This window comes from Melospiza melodia, chromosome 5 (assembly GCF_035770615.1).
Source record: "Melospiza melodia melodia isolate bMelMel2 chromosome 5, bMelMel2.pri, whole genome shotgun sequence".
Classification (NCBI taxonomy): Eukaryota; Metazoa; Chordata; class Aves; order Passeriformes; family Passerellidae; genus Melospiza; species Melospiza melodia.
In genome coordinates, this window is record NC_086198.1 from 15458158 (window position 1) to 15479659 (window position 21502).

Genomic DNA, 21502 nt, shown 5'->3' on the forward strand with positions numbered 1-21502 from the left:
TTGTGCTGTCGCTCGGTACCACTGAAAAAGAGTCTGGCACCATCCTCCTCTTGGCATGTTCTTGCTCTCGTCACGAAGCGAGGCAGACCTCGCACCCTCTCGCCGCAAGCCCCTTCTCTCCTTTAGCAGGAGGCCGCCGTGGCTCGCACACCCCGCTCGCTGCCGGGCCTGGCGCTCCGGCCATCCCCGCGCCGTACCCGGCGGAGCGCGGCTGCCCAGCGGCGGCAGCCAGGTACCTCCCCCCGCCGCCGCCTCCTCCGCCCCCTTTTGTGGCGGTGCCAGGCGGCCGCCGGGTTTCCTGCTGACGCCGGAGAGCCGCGGATGGGCAGGAAAGGCCGCCTCTCCTCCCGCCTCGCCCCGCCGGCAGCAGCGCGGAGCGGTCTCCGGGAGAAGCGCGGCGGAGAGGGCGCAGGTGCGGGGCGGGCCCGGCGGCCGCGAGGGCCGGGCGGCCGCGCCGAGGAGAGGGCGCCGGTCATGGCAGCCCCCGCTTCTTGAATGCTGCCAGCCGCCCCTCCGCCGCCGATGGCCGAAGCCTGGAGGCTGGAGGAGGACGAGGAGGAGCTGCGGGAGCTCGGCAGGAGGCACCGGAGGGTCGCGCTGAGCTCGGCAGCAGGTGAGCGGCGAGGGCGCGGCGGGCCGCGGCGGCGCTTCCTTTGGGCTGGCCCTGGCCCGCTCCCCGCGCCTGGATTCCTGTCGGGGGCAGGGCGGCATTGGCGGTGCCGCCCCGAGGTGTGCCGGCCCCGGCGGCCTCGCCCCAGGGCAGCTGGGTTCAGCTCAGGTGCATCCGAGCCGCAGGCGTGTGCCCGCGGGCCGCCCCCAGAGCCTGCTCCGAGCTCAGCACAGTCATACAGTGGCTTAAGTTAGAAGGGGACCTAAAGAGCACCTGGCTCCAGCTCCCGTGCTGTGGGCAAGGACGCCTTCAACTAGACCAGGTTGCTCAGATTCCCATCCAACCTGTCCTTGAGCACGTCTAGCACTTCTCTGGGCAGCCTGTTCCACTGTTTCGCCACCCTGAAGCTAACATGGGCACGTGCTGACTAGCACAGACATGTCCAGGTGCACAGGGTGCTCCATCAGGAAATTAACTGCCCATTGTTTTCAAAGTACTAAGGTACAGGAATATCTAGAGAGCAAAGTTGTTGTTCATGTTTAGCCATTTCTGTGTAGGTTTGGACAGCAGGCCCCTGCAAAAAGGCAAGAACCACTGCATGTGAGAAGGAATGGCGCTGAGTGAGCAGATTGTCATTGTAGAGAGACCTGGCTTTTGTTTGAAATTATTAACTCAAGTGGACCCTGGCAGCAGCTGATATTATTTTATTTGGACATCATTGTTAATTGAGGGTCAACATGCATGTCACTGTCCTGTAGTCACTGAGGTGTGAATACAGCATTTCTTCTGTCAGTGTAAAACCCTTCCAGGATAAATCATTTTCATAAGGTCTGTTTCCAGGTAAAATCTCATCCATGCTACGTAGGTGAATTCCAAGTATTCTGATTTTTAGTAATTATGGTACAACTGTAACTATATAGCACCCTTTGTAATTCATGTGAGTTTGCATCCATTTGAACAAGAAATCGAGTGTCCCTTTTGTAGTTGAGAAAAACACAGCAACATGAGGGATTCTAGAGGACAACTTTCAACAGGCAGGCCCTGTGGCCTTTAGTGGCTCAAATTATGTCAATGCCTGTCTGTGCAGGTGCAGGATTAGCAGGACCCTATTGAAACCACTGTGGTTTGGCATGTCTGCAGGGTTTCGCCTTGTCTGGGGTAGAGTGCAGAAAGTCAGTGTTAGTTCCTGTATGGTTTCCTCCACAGCAAAGTGTTCGTGCTGCTGGTTATGATGTCTGTTTTCTAAAGGTGTTTCTTCTAGAAGTTTTTATTAATGGAAAACATAGAATTGGTTCTACAGATTCTATATCTATATAACCTTTGCCACCTTCTTGTGGAACAAAGCTTGTTCCCAGAATTTGTCTTTGACACAACCAGTAATGTAAGGGTTTTTTTCAATTTTTACTAGTATTTTTTCCGGATAGCCACCCCTTGAAATGGGGCCAGCACTGTTTGTTTACCTTCCTGGTGTAAAGTATGTGTGAATGAATAGCATTCTGCTTCAGCTGTCTCGCCTTCTTTCCATCTGTTTGCACATCTAGCTGGAAAACACCGCTGAGGCTCCCAGCGGAGTATTCTTAAGGCATCATTGAAGAATATCATCCAAAGTAGATGAGTTTGCTGCTCTTCCTTCACTTGACCTTCATTTACCTAATTTTATTTACAAACTTTTTGAAAATTAGTGGGGTTTTTTTGCATGTAATGTGCGGTTAAGCTGCCAAAATGGTAATACAAATAGGTGTTAAATAAGCCTGCGAGATATTTTGTTGTAGGGTTTAAAAAAAATGTAGTGGCATCTTAGCAGGCTGTCAATTTAAGTATTTCAGTCTGTTAAACTAGTTGTGAATGCAACAGCTTAAATCTCTGCTGTGTTCAGCCTGTGCATGGAAGTGCATAAGGGCAGTTCATCACCTTTGTCCTGCTGGTGCGAGGCATGTGTGCAAAGTGGGAGCTGAAAGGTGAAAGTTCACAAGTACTTCTGACTTCCTGAACGCTCAGACTTGGTTAGCAGTGGTTTATTGGAGAGGCAGAGCACAGGAGGCTCTGCAATGAAGAAATCATATTTTCCCTTGAAGACAGTCGCAGTTGTGCTGCACCATGTACTGTAGGATGAAGCCAGCTAGACTAAACTAACAGCTTGCTGCTGCTCTAGAGGTGTGATCTCCTTTGGGGATGTGCACTTCTGCTCTGTTGTGTGTCAGCTCTGCTTCCCATCCAACCTGTTGGTGAGTGAAGTCACTGGAGTTGTGGTTTGGTGGTAGCCTGGGCTGATGGACTGGGTGGCTGCCTCACTGAGAGCCCCTGTGCTTGCTAGAACCTGCACCAACCTGTTCTGGTGCATTGTCCATGCACAGGGATATTTTTCTAGTTCTCTTCAGTGGTTGTGAGTCTTCTGATTCAGCTCACTGTAATGGTTTAGGGTGAATGTTGAAGCTGGCACACGGGAAAGAGTGGGAACATGCAGCCAGAGGGAGGTAAGAGCCTATGCCAGTCAGGAGTTAGTTTGACTTAGAGTGCTGTGAAACTGCAGCCTGACAGCTGATAGAGACCTGCTCATGGTTTGGTTTATGGGTTTTTTAAATTTGATTCACTGGAGGGTTGATTTGGTTTTTTTTGGTTTTTTTTTTGGTTTTTTTTGCTGTGTTGGGTTGGGGGCTTTTTTGGTGGTTTAATGAGCTGAAGATGCTTGCTTAATCAGCAGAGTGCCAGAGCAGATCTTGGAGAATAGAAACTCGGAGGAATGAGATAGGCAGAACCATTTGTGTCCATGGGGTGGTTGTAGATAGCTCAGGTGATGTGTCTGATATGTCTACCACAGTGCATGCCAGAGCATTATTTCCTCTGAATTCAAGGAAGTTTTTATTTGGCATGTTATGGAAAACCTGAGAGAAGATCTATTAAATAGAGCGATTTGAAAACTCTTCTAAATAAACTATTTTCCCTTTGAGAAAGTGCTGATTGAATTTTATATATATATATATAATGTTTTTTCAGTTATAGGGAGGAGAACTACAACATATTCTCTAAAAATTGAGAACAATGAAAGTAGCTGCATAGGTTCATTAAGACTGAATCATCTGGACACCTGCTCTGGAAAAGGAAACCACTTTTGTTGGAAAGTTTTAGGGTTTTTAACTGCAATATAAATAATGTGATCGATTTCTACCTCCCTTGTTGCTTATTTCTGTCACATGCATTGTTGTTCTGGGAAGTTACAGAGACCACACGATATTTACTAGTTTTTTTTTTTTGTTTAGAATTTTTTGTTTAGAATGTTGTTTGTTTTCAATAAACAAACTAAATTTTTAATAAATAAACTTTTTTGTAAAATAAATAAACATTAAAAATTCCAAACAAACCAGAACAACCTCACTAAAATGCTATTTCTTCATAGACTTATAGATTCTCTCCAGTCTAACTCTAAACCTTGATCTGGTGTGCTTTCCTATTTTCACTGCCTTTTTATTCTGTAACTACTGACTAACGTGGACTTGCAGGAAAGTTTATAGTGAAAGTAGCAAATTTTAGTTATGAATTACATTGGTTGATTATTTGTCCTTACTGTCACATTAGAGCTGAGCATCACAATATTCCAGTATTATCTAAAGCACACAAGAAATTCTTAACACATTCAGTATCAGCATTATTTCACTTTGAATTCTGGCCAGTGTTCCCTGAGAAAGAATAGCCCGTTGTGGATGTGGCAGAAATCTCCTTACTTAAAAATAAAATAAATTACCAAATATGGAAGCCAACAATGAAATTTATTTGAGTTGATAATGAAGACCTATGTGATTTTTACTTTAATGCGTGGTTAAAAGTACAGGTGGTCAAGGCTTTTGTTTAATTTACTATTACTCTGTTTTACTTATTGAAAATGCTTGTCTGTGGTTTGCTCTCATACAATGGCTGTAAATTTTGCACATAAGTTTAGCTGTGCTGATTGAAACATCTCTGAGTTGAGTTTTGTTGGGGTTTTTTCCCCTTCCCCTATTTCTGTTTCTCCATAGTAGTTCACATGTTTCCTGGAACTTTTTCAACTCTACTGAGCAGTTTTAGATTATGAGTGAAATCATCTGGTTTTGGTTGGTTGATTGACTGAGTGCTTTGGGGTTTTTTATGCCAAAACAAGATTTAGTTCAGAGTTGGGTCAATTCATTACACTCCCACAATTCCCACATCAAACTGGCACTGACTTGTTTTCGAAGCTGAGAACAATGAGCTGTATCCAGTATAACAAATTAAGGTTGAATATTTCACTGCTCAACATGCTGAGAGGTTGTGGGGGTATGTTTCTGTAGTGTGTCTGACAAAGTTCAGTGAACACTACTTTGCAGGCATCATGGACTTTTTACAGGTAAATGAAGAATTTAATACAACAACGCTCAGCAGTTGTTCCCATGTTAATGCAAAACTACATATTTGGCCTTAAGAAGTAAAGAATAAGATGGTCTGAAATTGTTCGTTAAATTCTTGGGTCTGAGGCTGTTTTGGTGGTGATGTCCTTTAGGGTTCACTGGATCATAACAAGGACAGCTCAAGTCCTTCCCAAGACGTGCCAATGACCCTGGAGCTTGGAGAAAGCATGATTAGGAAAAGGGTAATTTGAAGACTTAGTTGGTTAACCGACTCTTTTATTTGAGAAGTGGAAGGATTGGCATCTTGCAGAAGGGAAGTCAGCATTGTTCAGCTGAAACTGAATTTGTTGCATGCCTGTGTCCTTCAGTGCTGATCTGGAAAGTGTTCTGCTTGTCCATACCAAGTGTAACCATTTATCCTCTTTTATTAAGAGAAGAGAAAAGAGTCTCCATCAAGTAGATCATTTGTTTTAAATAAATTCATACATCTACCTATGATCTGCTAGTCTGCCCTTGTGTACACAGGAAGCCCTTAAAAAGAGGACTAAGAGGAGCATTTAGAATAGGGGAGTGGGTGCCACTGTTTTAATTATTTCTTTGTTTAGTTCAGCTCACAAATTCTAGAAGTGGTGGAGGGGATGGGCAGCTGAACACTGCTTCCCTCTTTTCCCTGGGATTCAGTCTGTTTTGTTTTGATAGTCCCGATGCAGATTTAGGAGCTTCAGGTTTAATAGCTGCTCAGGCACCACCACAGTAAAACACTTAAGATCCAAAGAGCACAAATAATGTAATTCTCCTGTAATAATCTCTGACTGATGTTGGTGTGCTGTATCTTGGAAGTATTAAGAAGATTATATGATTAAGCATTTTTCACAGCCCATTGAAATTTCTGCTATATTTCATAGTTTCTGACTGTAGCTTGTTTGAAGTAAGTATAAATACTAACTAAAGCTTTTCTGGAAGTTAAATAAATGTAGCCTATACATGGAAATTCTCCAGCATATCTTGAGATTCAAGTTAGTGGCAAGAAAAAAACCCACTTGCAGTTACTTGGCCCAGAGTATAAACTGAACCCCAAAGAATGTTGTGCCCTCTGAAGAAACAATGCTTCTAAAAATGAAGGCTGGTCTTACAAAAATAATTAAACTTCTGGTAGTCAGTGGGGGGTGATGTCTTAGCCAAGTAAACTGTAGAAGGACAAATAATAATAAGTATCACTATTAAGTGATTAAATGGACCTACTTTGTTCAGGTTAGAGCCAAAGCAAGGCACAGAAGTTTATAATTGCTTCAGGAGAGATGAGTTTGTAGCCAGAGAATAATCCACAGAACTGTGATTGCACAAAGACCTTGCTGTTACCTGTGTTGTAAGCAATCATTTCCTGTCAGGGCGACAAATGATAAGTCTGGGATGTTGCATAAAGAATGGGGATAGACACTAAAGCATAAAATGAGTCATAACCTCATTGCAAGAAGCTTTTACCAAAGTGGTTGATGTTTACAGATGAAAAAAAATGTAATATTTGTAAATAAATTTGTTAATATTTGCTTTTGAGACTATAGCCTTTGTTGTCCCAAAATGAGTTCCTTCACCCAGTGTGCAAGAGGCCAATCCACACACAGTTGAGGTGTTTGATTCATTTAGTTCAGCTCAAAAAGGGGTCCTACCTGGCTAATTCACAAAGCCAGTACACCAATTATCAAACCTTTTCATTATTTATGCATTTTGACAAACAGAAGTATTAATGTGTATTGGCTATAATTTATACAGTTCCCTTATTAATTAGTATTTTATTCTTGTTAAGTAAATTACTTTCTTTATTCTTCTGCTACTCAGCCCACACGCTCACTCTTTTGAGTATATGGGTTTCTTGAGTTGGTGGCTGTGAGTCAGTGGTTGTGGTCTTCCCCTGCCAGAGCTGCCTTTTACCTAGCACATAAGTTGGCTTTGTTTATTCCTCCTAATCTGGTTCCTGCTGGCCTTATCTTGGACATTCTGCCCAGTGTCCTTGCAGTCTATCAGTTCAGCATTCTGTTGTGATTCTGTTTCTCAAATTTTGCACTCTGAAGTTCTCTCTTGTTTTTTCTTTCTCTATAGCTGAAGTCACTGAGGCATGTCAAGCTGCAATTACTGAGATGTTAAATGTAATTTGTCTATTTGGAAGCCATGCATCACCTTGATTTAAAATCTGGAAACAACAGGGTAGTGGTGTTTATGCTCTTCATTAAAAGTTAGTGTAGTTCTGTTTATTTTGTTTCAATAAGCATCTCACACAATATGTGCCATATGAAATTTTATTTTGATAGCACTAAAATAATTTGCCATGAACTTCTTTTCTTGATGCTTATTATCTATAGTGAAATGCAACGCTTTTGCATTTTCAGTTTCTTTGCTTTGCTTACTTTGTGTTTGTGACCATGGAAGTGTTGTCTGGAAGGGAGCTCTGGGGTCACCTAGTCCAGCTTCCTTCTTGAAGCAGGCCTGTTGCCAAGGCTTTGTCTAGCAGCGTCTTGAAAAGTCTCCTGAAAGAGAGGGATTTACAGCCTCTGCAGGCAACCTGTTTCAGTGCTTTCCTTTCAACCTGTTTCAGTGCTTTCCTTTCAACCTGTTTCAGTGCTTTCCTTTCAGTGCTTTCCTTCCAACCTGTTTCAGTGCTTCTTCCTAAAGGAAGAACTTTTGCTCACCTACAACCTGAGCCTCCCAAGCTACATTTGCGACCATTGCCCTATTCAATGCTGTCCACTAACACCAGGAAGCGTTTGCATTTGTGATCTTTGTCGCTACCCTACAAGTAGTGGTGTGCTGTGGTTAAGTAGTTTCTTTGCCTTCTTTTTTCTAGGATAGTGGAGTTTGGCCCCTTCAGCCTTCGTATTGCACAGTCCTGCCTTGCTTATTCAGGTCCTCTGACTGTATAGAAAAAATGTAGTGGAAGTGTTGCTTTCATTGCTGACCAAGAATTTTTACTCTGCTCTTGAAAAACAGTATGCACAAAAGGCACTGAAGCATTCCAGCAGCATATTTGGGAACACAGTATATCATCTGTTGATCTGTGGTTTATGCTTGGCAAGCATCCTTCCCTTTAGTGAAGGATGAAAATAAGTTTTGTGGGAAAGCATAGATTTAGTGGTTCATGCCACGGACCAAGAAAAATTCCTGGTTTTCCCCTCAACGTTGTATAAATTTTGGCAGACACAGGATCTTATGTATATCAATATTTTTAAATTGACCACTTGATGTTGTGCTGTTACACTAATTGCTTCAGATGTTTTACATCTGTAGAGATTTGTATGGATTTCATGTGTTATTCTAAAAACATCAATTTGACATTCTGACTTAAGAATTTAGAATCTTCTGACAACATTTAATGGAATGCTAAATAAGATGCTTCAAAGATAAACCTAATTAGCTTAGAAACTCTTGCATATGTTACAAAGCAAATATGTTCTTGCTTTTCTGCTTTCTATGGCTGTATTTGGGTCCAGCATGAAAGGCTGGATGACAGCAAGGCTGAAAAGGTTCACACTGGAGTAGAAGCTGAATGCAACAAATTTTACTGTTCCTTTTTTTTTCCCTAAGCTTTTAAAGAGGTCATAGCATTTATTTTGTGTATATTTTTTGCAACCTCAGTCAGCTTGTTCAGGCTTTTGAAGAAAATATGATTGGATCAGAACATGCTAAAGATTTCAAATAAATGACATCATTACTCCTGTGGTTAATATTGGGCACACTGTCAGACTTTCAGAGCTGTGCTAGTAGCTCGTGTGTTAGAGCACACAAACTGAAAAAAGAAATGTCTTCAGGAAAGTATGCAAGAAACACGTCCCAGGATTCAGGTTTTACTTCCAAGAGAAATTCCTTCCCCTTTGCAGTCAACTTCTTAGCAACTTCTGGGAGGCCTCATATGAAAGGCCTTGCTAAATTGCTGCCAATGGATTTATCTTTCACTAATTCCTTTTTTGAATCCACTTAGACTTTGTCTTCAAATCTTGCATGGTAGTAAGGAGCACAGTCATTCATTACATGAAATCAGTTACAGCCTTTTGCATACATGTTGGTATTTCTGCTGGATAATCACTGGGTTTTGAATTATAATGATAAATTTCTTATCTGTATTCTGCTTTTCAATGTGGTCTTGATCGTGGTGATTTACTTCCTTAAAAGCTTAGGTAAATTTTCAAGCACCGTGTTTACTACAAAAGGGTTCTGGTCCATTCTCCTTCTAGACAGAATATTGTATGTATAAAAGAAGTTGTTTGATGTTTTCCTTCAGTTATAGCATTTAGATTCTGTTTATAAGAGATAAACTAAAGTTATAATTAATTTGTTTTCTCAAGGTGATAATTTTGTATTCATCATGAATTCCTTCCATTAAAAACTGAGTTCTCAATATCACAGATCTGTATATGAAAATTGATTCAGATTGTGCACATCTGTGCTAAATCATTTTAAAGAATTTTTGAGTGTGCAGCGTGTTGTGATCTTATTTGTTATTAAAATACTGTTCGTTCATCCTGTTGGAGAGATGGGACATAAATTTCTGGAAACAACCTCAGCATTTCAGTAACTTTCTCATATTAAATGACTCCATGGCTGTGCTGTATCCATTTTATAGCTGCACCTTAAGTTTAGGGTACAACTCTAATAGAAATGTGGGACTTAAGATCAAAGTAGAAGCTTCTTAAGAACTCTCTCTCCTTCTACCTGGTACTTGAAAAACTGCATTGTCAGGTGCCACAGTTCAACTGATGCCAAATGCTGAACGCTTTGTCATTTGTCTTAAGCTTGCCATTCTTTGCAGCATCCAGTGAACTCCAAACTGGCATGATGAAATACGCCTGAGAATGGAGTTCCTGAGGCTGGGTACCTGCCATGTCCTGCCTGGACAGTTTACCACATCCATTGTTTAAGCAGGTCAAGTCCATGCTTGCATGAGCATCACTGGAGCATGGAACAAGTATCACTGAATGACAAAATGGGATAATGCTGCACACCTCATGTATTCAGCTCTCATCAGCCTAACTTCAGGAAAAAATTAGTTTTTCTGTTCTAGTGTGTAAAGCTTGCTGCAGATGACCAGTATCATCTCTGGGAAATACATGGTAGCAGCTGCCGTGACATTAGGGACATTTCATTTCTGTAATTGCTGTCCTCTAGCTTGATGTTTGTGGATCCATTATCAAGAACTATGTGAAGTGTGTCATTATGGTATTTTGGCACATAGCAATGTAGAGGTACTTATTAGTATATTTACAGAGGCTGGATGCCTCTGATAGGATCTGTAGGCCTTTTTGGGGAGAGGTCTAGTAATACATGGGAGGGTAGTTATTTCCTCCAAAGTACCAAACAATTGGAACTGTCTCTGCCAGCATTACCGAGTGTTGAGAAAAGCTGTGTTTATCTGTGGTAAGCACAGGCTTCTTTGCTTTGAGGGCTTTCAAATGCTTAATAACTTTGCCATCCTTTTTCTTGGTCAAAGCAGTTTTTGAAGCCTCTCATAGACTGTAGGTGAAACTGCTTTGTGTTACCATGAGTAGCACCTGAATGGATGAAATTTGCATTTGGAGGACTGAGAACAAAATGCAGTAGCCTCATGTTGAGGGTAGAAATGGGCAAAGAATTACTTTTCTAACAGCTGCACAAGGTGACGTCATGGTGCCAGGAATCCAGCTGTACATAGTGACTGCTGGTCAGGATGTTCTTCCAGGACCAAAGGGCACATGTATGCAGATTTCCATGCACACGTTAGGCCAGTAATGAAGGACTCTGAGGTACCTTAAAGGGGTTTTGGTAGATATTTAACACCTTGGAGTAGATGTGGATAAATTCAGTGCACACCTCAGTAAAATGTCTTCAGAATGCCTGGTGATTCACTTCTTTAAAAACTGGATGCCGATCACTACATTATTAAATAATATGCCTTAAAACATTACTTGCTTTAATAACAGCAAAGTGCTGGGCTTCCTGTTCTGTGGAATAGTGGCAGAGAGTTGCACAACTTTTAGGCATCTGCTCAAAGCTAATGGAGGAGGGTTATCTCAGGGTACAACAATTTATTCATATATGCCACCATCATTAAATAAATCCATTTTTTTGCACTTTCACATTAATCCCTTTTATGATGTGTCTAGGTCTTGTAGTCTTTGTTTGATGATAAAGAGTCGTTTTTGGGAATAATCCATTTTATGGTACTTCAGAAGTATCCTATGCATGTGAGAAGCAATTGTTCCATTCATTTTCCTAGATTTTTTTTATTTCTGTATTGGGCAGCATTACCAATGTCACTGGAGAGAAAATATGTTGTTAATAGGCTTATGTCGAATGCACTTCCCTAGAAAATTAGTACTTGTAAAAAAAACAGTGGTATTTAAGACTGTTCTCGTTAGGTGGACTGGGTAAACAGCCTGGGGATTCTTTAGTCATAAATAGTGACAAAGGACCATAAAATACTCCAAGAATAAACTACTGAGTATTTCAGTGGTATCTTAAGAGAAATAAATACTTTCCTTTGCCTGGTACTTTTCTTCTATTTTTAGAGATACTGCTTTTTTTTTTTTTTTTTTGTGGTTGAGTATATTACAATCCTTTCTTTTCATACAATATTTTCTTTCTCTCTGTGTCATTTCATCTCCATAGTCTCCAGATTCCTCCCACAGTGCAGACCTCTGCACTTACTTGCACTCACTGTCATGTCTGATATCTAAATTGAAAGCAGTGTCACCTTTATTCTGTCAGGGGCTTCACAGGATGAAATAGTCAAGAAAGAAATTTTCTTGTTTGTTTTAAAGCCAAATTCATTTCCTCATATACAGAAGGGGAAATATCTGGTGAATTGCTATTCAGCACTTTATTGTGAATCCATGTCTTGCCCACATTGAGTATGACTTGGCTGCCAAGTGCTTAATCCATAAGAGTACACTGGGGACTTTTGTTGTTGAGGTTTTCCACCTCAGCAGTACGTTGTGACAGGTGAATGTACCTACACAGAGGTGTTCAAAACTGGGGGCACTTTTGGTGCTGGATGTTCTGGTTCTCAAGTAAGGCAGACGCCTGAGGAGGAGAACAATGGAATAAATTTGGATCTTGCATATTATGTATGAATGCTTATAAGATAGTCTGTTAAATACAATGTCAGAAGGACAAGTTTATTCACACATCTAACTATTGCATTTTTTGTATGTTTATCAGCACCCTTTGACAGGCATACATAGGTAGGACCAAGTGAGCTCTGTGGTCTAGCTGAGGAATATGCAGGAAGAACAAGGCAGTACAGTGCTCTTATAAAAAGATAAAAGATAATTTGCTTTTAATGGCAATGCTAGCAACATCATAGAATTATTTTTCAGAAATGTGGATTTAACATTTTAGAAATGTCTAGAGAGAAACGTATTTTGTGGTTATAAGTCTTCTGTTCATCAAAATGTTGAGTCAATTAATACTTTCCTTAGGAAAGTATAAAAAAATAAGTAGTAGGGCTCATCTAGAGTAGCTCCCACTGTGATACTGGTGGTATCCTGATACCTGTGTCTAGTTATCCTTGAAGTTCATAATCTAAGAATTACATTGCACTGATCAGCTGGTATGTTTTTTATGAAGATGTGGGGATTTGTACTTCCAGGAGTTGCTAATTTTTTGAAAAAAGAGCTTTAGAAGCAGCTGTGTCCAAATTTTCCTTTTTAAACAACTGTGGTAGAAGGCAAAAGTGTGGTAACATATGTATGTAGTGGGTGTATTTGATTGCTTATATACTTTGTTTATCGTTTATGGCTTAAGAACAAGCCCAGTTCCCAGTGCTGAGTTTAGTCTAGATTCTTACAGCACAAACATTTTAGAGAAATGGTGATAGCTTATACAGTCTGTTTCCTTTCTCTTTTGTTTTCTGCATCTGCCCCCTCTTTTGCTGGAGCATATGCTCACACTGATGCACGCACCCTTTTGCTGTTGCAGTGCAGGAGAAATGTAGGAGCAAGAATGAGGGGGTGGAACTTCAGGGTCACAAAAACGGATCAACAGCAAATGTAGCATTGGCAAATGTGGCCTCTGCTGTCCAGTAAAATCCTTTTTCACTTATATGTTGTGCACTTAAAAGTGCACTAAAGGCTTTAAACATGATTATAGTTTATTTTTAACCTTTTTAGCAAGGTAAAGATACTATAACTTAAAGTCTTGGGAAAATTACACACTTTATGGTGGTCAGTAGGTTTCAAAATTAAATACTTGACTGCTGAGGTTCATTGTATTCTCAGCTGTGTGTTGGGGTCCACCCCCAGCCATCTATCAGTTGTGTTTAAGAGTGGGGGGAAAAAAGCATTACTCCAAGTATAAAAAACTGCAGGAATGCTTTGTGCTTACAGACTCAGTTACTGTTTAGCACTAAAACTGACAGACTACTATAATTTAATTGTGGGGGATGTTATAATATTGTTTTCTTCCTGGCAGTGTACTGCTCTGGAAGTCAACAGCATACTGTGGAATTTAAAGTAAGTATAAAACCTGTCTACCTTTACACTTAAAAACTCTGATCATGTCCTGATTTTGTAGCCTTTTGCAGTAAAGGGAAAGCTATACATAAAGTAAATTTTTAAAGTTCCTTCCAAGCCTCTCATTAATCTCTGCTTGAGCCTTCTGTCTTTTAAACAACTGATAAGGGACTCTGCTGCTAAAATATTAAAATATTAAACAAATGTTCAGTTTTATGAGTTTTGCTGTATGACTATTCCTAACAAAATTGACCAAAATTTATAGTAGATTCTACACAGTGGAATCAATTTGCATTGTTTTGGTTCCATACTGAGGAAAGTGCTGAAAGGAAGGAAGAGTGGCTTTGAGCTGCAATGTGCCTTAACAAACAGAGGCAAAAAGGTGGCAGTATCAGTGGCAGTTACTGCTTGTTCCAGTGCAAATAAAGCAACTAGCATTGAAAATCCCCCACAAATGCAGATCTTCTGTCCAGAAAATGTGCAATTCATTTGAGTGAGGGCCCCATCTACACTGGCAATTAGAAATGAAAACTTGGAGGTTTTGATTCAGTTGTCTGGCAGGGACTGGTGCACCATTTAGCTGTGGTCTAGATGTGTATGACTGAAATAGTGGCATCACGTTTTCAGCACGATGCTTTGTAGAGCTGCTGTATTGGTCTTAGTGTCTGGCTTTGTCAAGGCCTGATGGCCTTCAAAACTGCATTCAGATGCATCATCAGGATGAAAGTTGTACAGCCTCTTCCAATAATTTGCTTATCCTGAAAACATAATTTCTGTCTATATTTTGGTGTTGACGGCACTGCTTAAAAGCCCATGGTTTCCATTGCTTGGTTTATTTGGAGGTTTGTATTGTTACAGTAGCACATCATGCTTGCTTTCCCTGTGAAACCACTGCTGGGCCGTTGGGGGCTAAAAACTGCTGGCATGGAGACTGCTGGTTGCTCTAACTACATGTCTTCCTGGAGGGTGTTAGTGCCCTGCCTCCTTTGCTGACTGGTCAATTCAGCAGAGTTAAACTCTATTTCCCAGAAATGGGAATGGCATGTGCCCCCCTTTCCTCCCTTCAGCTTTTAAGAGATCAAGCTGTGGAATGGAGTTAAAAGTGGGAAGTTACCAGCCTCAGGAGGTTCAGGAGGGTATTGAAGGTTCCCCAGTAGCTTTGCAGTTTGATGCAGCAGAATGTGTGTTAACTTTCCACTCATTTTTCAACATTTTGTGTTTATACTTGAATTTTTTTCTAGTGAGAGCAAACTTTTCAGTTGAAGTCACTCTTAGCAACAAGATGCTTTGAAGAAGCTTGCAAAATAAACAGAGGAAAATAATGGCTCTACTGAGTGTGAGTTGCCTTTTTCCTTTTCTTTGCTTGTCTTCCAGAAACAAGAGTGATTGCCTTAAAATATACTGTTTTCTGCGTTGGTGGTCTTTTTGGCAAAAACTTAAGCTATTTTGGGTTTGTGGAGCGACTGAAATGATGTTGACCCAGTTATTTTTCTCCTGATGATTATACTTATATTTTCCTTGAGAAGAACAACTTTTATGCCATTTTAAAAACAAACTCAAAAGGAGCTAATTTTCCCAAACTTGGAATGTAAGAGAATCACCTTTTTTTTTCTGAAGGCAACTGGTACATGGCATTTCTGTCTGCCACTCAGCTTTTGCATGCTGAAAAAAAGGCATAAGGTGTCCATGCTGCCACTGAAATACACAGAGCATGATTTTGTAAAGAAATGCTAGATTTGCCTATTATTGTGGTATGAAGAGCAGATTTTTGTGCCTTAATGTTTTCCTTGTTTCTTCTGCTGTGCTTAGAACTGGACAACAGTCTTCCCCACTTCAGCCAGGAGTCTCTGACTTCCTCCACCTCGTCTGCTGCACCTACTAACTGCTTCTTGCTCTATATCCTGCTTCTGAACAAGGCTAAAATTTGTCTCTTGTATGGCTGTAATGTTATGAGGGCGGCAAAGGTTTTGTAAATAGTAGATGTGAGTATGAAGTTGAGAAAATCTCAAGGATGGTCTGCAGAAGGTTGGAGCATGGTCAGTTCTCACAGATTGAGAGACTGCATATGCAAATTGTGGATTGGGGGACAGACAGAAAGAACTTCGTTAACTAAAATAAACTTAGAGTTGTACAGTCCGGTTTTGTAGCTTGTGAGTACTAGCTGCTTGTAAATTCCTAGCATATTATACTACAGCTGCATGCACAGTAAGGAATTTTATTGCTTTTAGCAACAGAAGGATAGGGAGGATAGTACTGGTGTCTTGTGTCTGGAAGGTAGTATCTGTCACTAGGAGTGGGATTTTTTCCTGTGTATTTCCTATGCCAGAGTGCAGACAGGCTTGTTTGTTCATTATAAGTGCTAGTCCAGCAGCATTCAGTGTTTGCTCTGATTTGACACAGTTTTGGTTTCCAGAGTTTAGGATTGAAGAATATACAGTTTTCTGCTAGAAGGACATAATGTCCTGTAATGTTTTATAGCAATTTGTATCTTTGATATTGAGGAAAATATGTAGTGCAGGATTTCATTTTCAGATCTTTGTAACTATACAGTCTTGTTGCTTATTTCTGTTAGAAAAGATTACAAAGACATCTCTCTGCTGTTGAGGTAACATGTATAGAGAAAAAAGAATTAGTTGTGGGCATGCACTTTTGAGACTCAGCTTTTTTTAAGTCAAGGATTTGCCTACAGAATGGAAAGATTAGATCTGTGTGTGTGTATTGCAAAAAAATTTGCCTGTTTTTTCTAGGCTTTCATATTCTAGTGTTTGTAGAGGTGTGTCATTATTTGAATTGATGCTTGAACCTAATGCCAAAATAGCATTTAGAAATGCAAAATTTACAGAATCACAGAATCAATTCAGTTGGGAAAGACTTCTGAGATTGAGTCCAACCTTTGACCACATCACCTTGTCAGTCAGACCATGGCACCAAGTGCCATGTCCAGTCTTTCCTTAAACACCTCCTGGTACAGTGACTTCTCCACCTAATTGACTCCAAGCACATAACTGAAAGATTGAACTCTTTGAGTCTCTCATTACGCCTGAAACTAAAACAAATTTTAAAGGTTAAGGTCACAGCAAACCTAATGTGGTGGAGGTTTTAGTTCTATTTTTAAATGTTGGCTCTTTGCTTGTAGGATTACAATTTGTTCTTTTCAAGAAGATCTTTATGTGTGTGGATGGTGTGCTCTCACTAAGTTTATCAGAAAATAAAATGTGCAAAACCAAATATAGCATTGAAATGCTGAAAGGGGAATGAAAGTAAAAGGGAGAAGGGAATCCCATTGATTTCCTGAATGAGCAGGTTGCAGCGGTGTGGGCGGGCAGTGGAGGATGTGCTGGCTGGCCATGGGCTGTGTGGCAGAGCTCCCAGAGGCTGTGCTTACACGTGCTCCCACTCGGTTTCTTCCTTCCCATCCACACAATTGTTTCAGCAGTGGGGGGGCTTTGTCTGAACGCCCTTAGATTGTGGCTGCTGACGGAGCAGGGGACGCTGATAACGAGCAACAGATGGCAAGCAGATTTCAGCAGGAGGTCCGGTCCCATTTTGTTCAGTGCTCTCTGGTAAGGAGGTTACATGGTAAGGATGGAAGGAGTGTGTGTTTGAAGAGCTGCTGCTGCAGCTCTGGTTTGAGCTGTTCCAGAGCTATACCATGCTGCTTCTGCTGGCAGAGTTGCACACAGTGTGATGAAATGAAGATCGCCGTGAGTCAGGAAGACAATAAATTTTAACTGTGTGGCTATGACAGCTCAGTAGGAGCACCTATGGATGGAAAAAGCATTACATACTTTTAAGCACAATTGACATGAGATTTTTTTTTACCACTTTAATGAAAGCTTCATCAAATGAGCACGTAAAGCTTGGAGAGGAAAATATTTCTTTTACACAGGAAATAAAACTGCACAAACAAATATGTACTGTAAACAGAGCAAATTTTATTTCAAACGCAGAGCTTTAAGATTGAAAATACAATCTGTGAAAATATTTTTAGGAAGAGTCTTTTGTATAGACAAGCTTTTCAGTGAAGTGTTTATTAACACACGAAAAATAGCTTTCTGTTTAAAATACACAGAGATCAAATTAGAAGCAAAAGCACCATGGTCAGTGGAGATTATGTGCAGCTGTAGGAATTAACTTCTGCTTGTGTAGTGGATCTTTCTGCATCAAAAAATTAAAACCCCCCTCCTCTAATTTTAGAATATATGCATTTTCAAGCCTCAGCTTTTCAAGTAGTTCAAAAGTCATGCAGTAAAAGATATTCTGGACTTAAAATATAAAAGATAATACATGAATTCTAATATCATAGCACGGCAGTTATTGTATAATGCTTGTACAATAATCATAACTGTTGAGAGAAATAATTTATACTTTTGGTGCATACTGGAGCTTTATATGTAGATTTTTGTGGGTCAATCTCATTAGTCCAAATAAGCTACTTGAAATACTTACAGGATAAAGAAAATCCTTTCTAAAAACACAGAAAAATTCAGTATTTGGAACCCCCAGAAACTGAAGAGTTAATGGTGGGGTTGCACTGGATTCAGTGTATTTGCAGATGTTGCTGCAACCCACTGCTGATTTTTCTCCCATCCTGTCAGGGAAGCCTGCCAGCCATGATTCATGGAATGATTTTTTTGCGCTGAGTAATCTGTGGTTTTTCTTTTTTCCTCTTCCCTCTCCCTTATTTTTATCCTGAACTAAAGCACTATTCATTTCAGCTGAAGGGAGGAGAAGCTTCCAAAGCATTAATACAAAACATTAAATACACTGTGTTTTGAGTGGAGGAATTGTAACAAATGTTAAACTTGCAGTAATTTTACTTGGTCTTAGGCAGTCTAGTTCAGTGTGGGAAAACAGTTTTAGAACAGAATCAGCTTTTGGTTTTGCTAGTCATATAAGTTTTGCTAGTCTCTTAAGACCTCTGTACTAGTATTGCTAAAGAACATCCAACTTCTGTGCTGACATTATGCCTCCTTTCTCACAGATCGCTCAGAAAGAAATAAACCAGACTGCCGCTCTTCAGGGTAAGAACTGTATTTCTCTATTTATTCTTCCCTTCTCTTTCTTTTTTTTACCCTAATTTTTTCCTTTTATTGGGTGAACTAGGAAATTGGCTAGAAATATAAAAATGTCACTCTTCTATTTCTCTGTTTTGGTAACAGTAATGTAAAATAAAACAAGTTTTGTGTTAAACAAAATAAGTATGTGTTAAAAATAATTGTTTTATATTCTTTATGGGCAAAGTTCTTTTTTCAAGAAATTAATAGGACTTGCTAGATTGTAATTGTGCACACTGCAACTCCAAATGCTTGTTTATGTATCATGCACAGGGTTGTTTGGTAAAACTGTGGTTTAAAACAAGAAGCCCCTCATGACTTTTACTACTTTGAACTCTTTGTTTCTATAGCAAGGAAAGTAATTCTTGGTTCAAAAACAGCAACACTTTATAATTTATTCCATTGACTCTGATCTCATCATACCCAAGGTTTCACAAGAAACAAATAAAAGTGTTTTGAACAGAGCCCATGCACACACGCACCAACACATTGTGTTTATTTAGAATTTCCATCAGGATTTGTCATGAACTTCTAGGCTATTGATTTGCAAGGCCATATTTTTCCTTAAGCTTCTGAATATTCTGTAGTTCTTCTTATCCTGTGATTTTTAGATAATCTCTTTCTCTATTGCCTCGTTTTCAAACTGTCTTTCAGTTCTCCACTGGGGAATAGGATTTTGTCCATGTCATGTGGTAGATAGTGGAATTTTAATGAACCAAAGTGATAGAGCAGACCAGTGAACACTGGCTCTCCCATTCCTTTGTAAAAAGTCTTTCCAAAAAATTCCCCTGGTGTCCAGGCTTTTGACATGACCTGACCTTTTCATTTGATTTTTACAGTCTACATTTTTTCCTTTTTGGTACAGTTTTACAGTACAGTGGGCTAGGATTTACAGCTGGAAGAACAGTGTAGCATTTTCTTACAGCACGCTTGATGTGTTGTGTCTGTTGTGTGATGTGATGGGGAGGATGATTTTCCCTTCCCTCCCCCATCTGCCTCAGCACTGTAGCTGATTCCAGCAGCGTGTTTAAGTTGCAGGGGGGTATTGCGTTTGTCTTAGAATACTTTTATCTGCTTAAAAGCTCAATCACTGCATGTGCTGATTTCCTTTAATACTTCAAAATACTGAACTTTTTTCTTTTATTTTCTAAAAATGTTGTGGTTACAGTCTAAATGTTAGAACTTTCATTAGATCATGTCATATTACAATAATGTCAAACAAATCCAAACCATTGTAAAAAGGAAAACTTATTTTATCAAAATGTTTCGTTTAAGGTTGAAATAGCTTCAATCTCTTCCTCTTTCTTCTCCCTAGTTGTTCTCACCAATATCTTGTTGGTCTGGAGTGTGTTTTACAAGTTTACAAGTTGAATTTGGACCAAAAGCAAAGTAAAACTTCAGATTTTTTTTCCATGGAATTGGAAAGTCAAATGTGGACCATTTTTTTTTGGCAATAAAACACTGCCCTAAGTTGCCTGGACTACAGTCTCCAAATTCTCATGTGGAAAACACAGAGTAATTAAGAGTATAATGTAGATGGCTCATAATGTTGAGAGAAATGCAGCTTTCAGTAGTCTTTCATTCCTGTAAGTAGTGTATGTGCTTTCTGACCATATTTATGTATCTTCTACCCCCTTCTCAGTCTCACTGGCCATTGTGTCATGAGCTATGAGGAAGACAAGCCACCATTTGAAGGGTAGTGTTGTTTTGTGCATGTCTCATTACTGTTTCTAGATTGGAACAGGAGCAGCCTGCCTTGCTTAAATGATGTACTCTGCTAATTGATATTGCTGCACTCAGTGGTTCATCTCTCATTATAATTAGAAGCACTATTCTGTGGTGACAAATTCTTATCCCAAGTCTGGCCATGTCATGCCCTGCAAAAAAGCTGCAGCTGCATCAAGGCCAGAGCCCCTTGATAGAAGACATGAGGGAAAGCTAAACTGTGAAGTATGCACAGCTAAAACTGAAGTGTAAAGCACACTTCTCTTGTAACATAGGCAGCATTTCCAAGCTGTTTGACTGTTACTGGGGAAAGTTTTATTCCATTTTATGATGAGCTACTGCACTTTGGACACTGTCCTCTCTGGGAGCAGTTCATGACAAAGGGAAAAGAAAATACAGTGGTTCAGAGGCATCTTGGCTACTTATTCCTTAAACTGCATGTTGAGGGATGCATAGCTTACACACACAAGATACTATCCCTCTCATGGTCTCAAGTGGAACCAAAATGACACTGCAGGTCTTGAACTCAAGGTCTGGAAACAAGAGGTTCTGCACTAGAATTACTAGGAAGTATTGGATGTGGACGTGGGTATACCAGCTGACAAGATGAAGGAATAAGCAGTGAGCCTTAAGAAAGGTAGATAACCTAAGGTGAAATAGCAGACATAGATGTTTCCAAGAGAGATTCAGAGAAGTAGTTTATTGTTTCATACAAAACTCTGATGAGATCTTGCCCAGAAGTCTGTCAAGTCTAAGTATAAATGTGGAACACTGGGATAAGAAGAGACCAAAAGAAGGCCCAGATATCCACCACCAACTCTTCCTCATGTATTGTAATGTTAGGTTGTGGTCTGGAACATGATCATCATAACAAAAAGGTCACATAACAATATTTCTTGTGATTTCAAGGTTCTAAAGTTTGCCCTTTCCAATCTTCTATTCTTATATATGTCTCTGCCTATGCATTTCTAGATGTATTTCAAGCTTGTGCTTGAGTCTTTGTAGTATTAGGAATGAAGAGTTTATACACAGTGAGACAGGATCAGTTTTAAAACATACCTTTGGACATAATTCACTTGCAATGAAAGACATTAAAAAAACTATTCTAGGTAGAACAGTATATAAATGGTCATTCATGTAGTACTTTATTATAGGGTGATGCCATATAGAAGAATTTTTACAGCAGTATCAGGAACTTTGACAAATATTCTGATTTGGTTATTAGCCTGTCAAATATTTAGCATGGGAGAAATGCTACAGAAGGAGGGAGCATTC

General features: G+C 40.0%; 1 protein-coding gene across 5 annotated transcripts in view; it reads left to right on the top strand.

Moving 5' to 3' along the window:
* The first annotated feature begins 476 nt into the window (after positions 1-476).
* The window catches only part of SH3D19 (SH3 domain containing 19), an 81657-nt gene continuing 60631 nt past the window's right edge, over positions 477-21502 (top strand). The window contains exons 1-2 of one of the 5 annotated variants that reach the window (XM_063156380.1): positions 477-613; positions 18430-18469. In XM_063156380.1, coding sequence (XP_063012450.1) covers positions 496-613; positions 18430-18469 — 158 coding nt within the window. In that variant the 5' untranslated portion in view covers positions 477-495. Of the gene's footprint in view, positions 614-2635; positions 2836-14689; positions 14782-18429; positions 18470-21502 lie in introns of those variants that run through there. The other 4 variants (XM_063156383.1, XM_063156381.1, XM_063156384.1 and 1 more) reach the window with 4 other exon arrangements.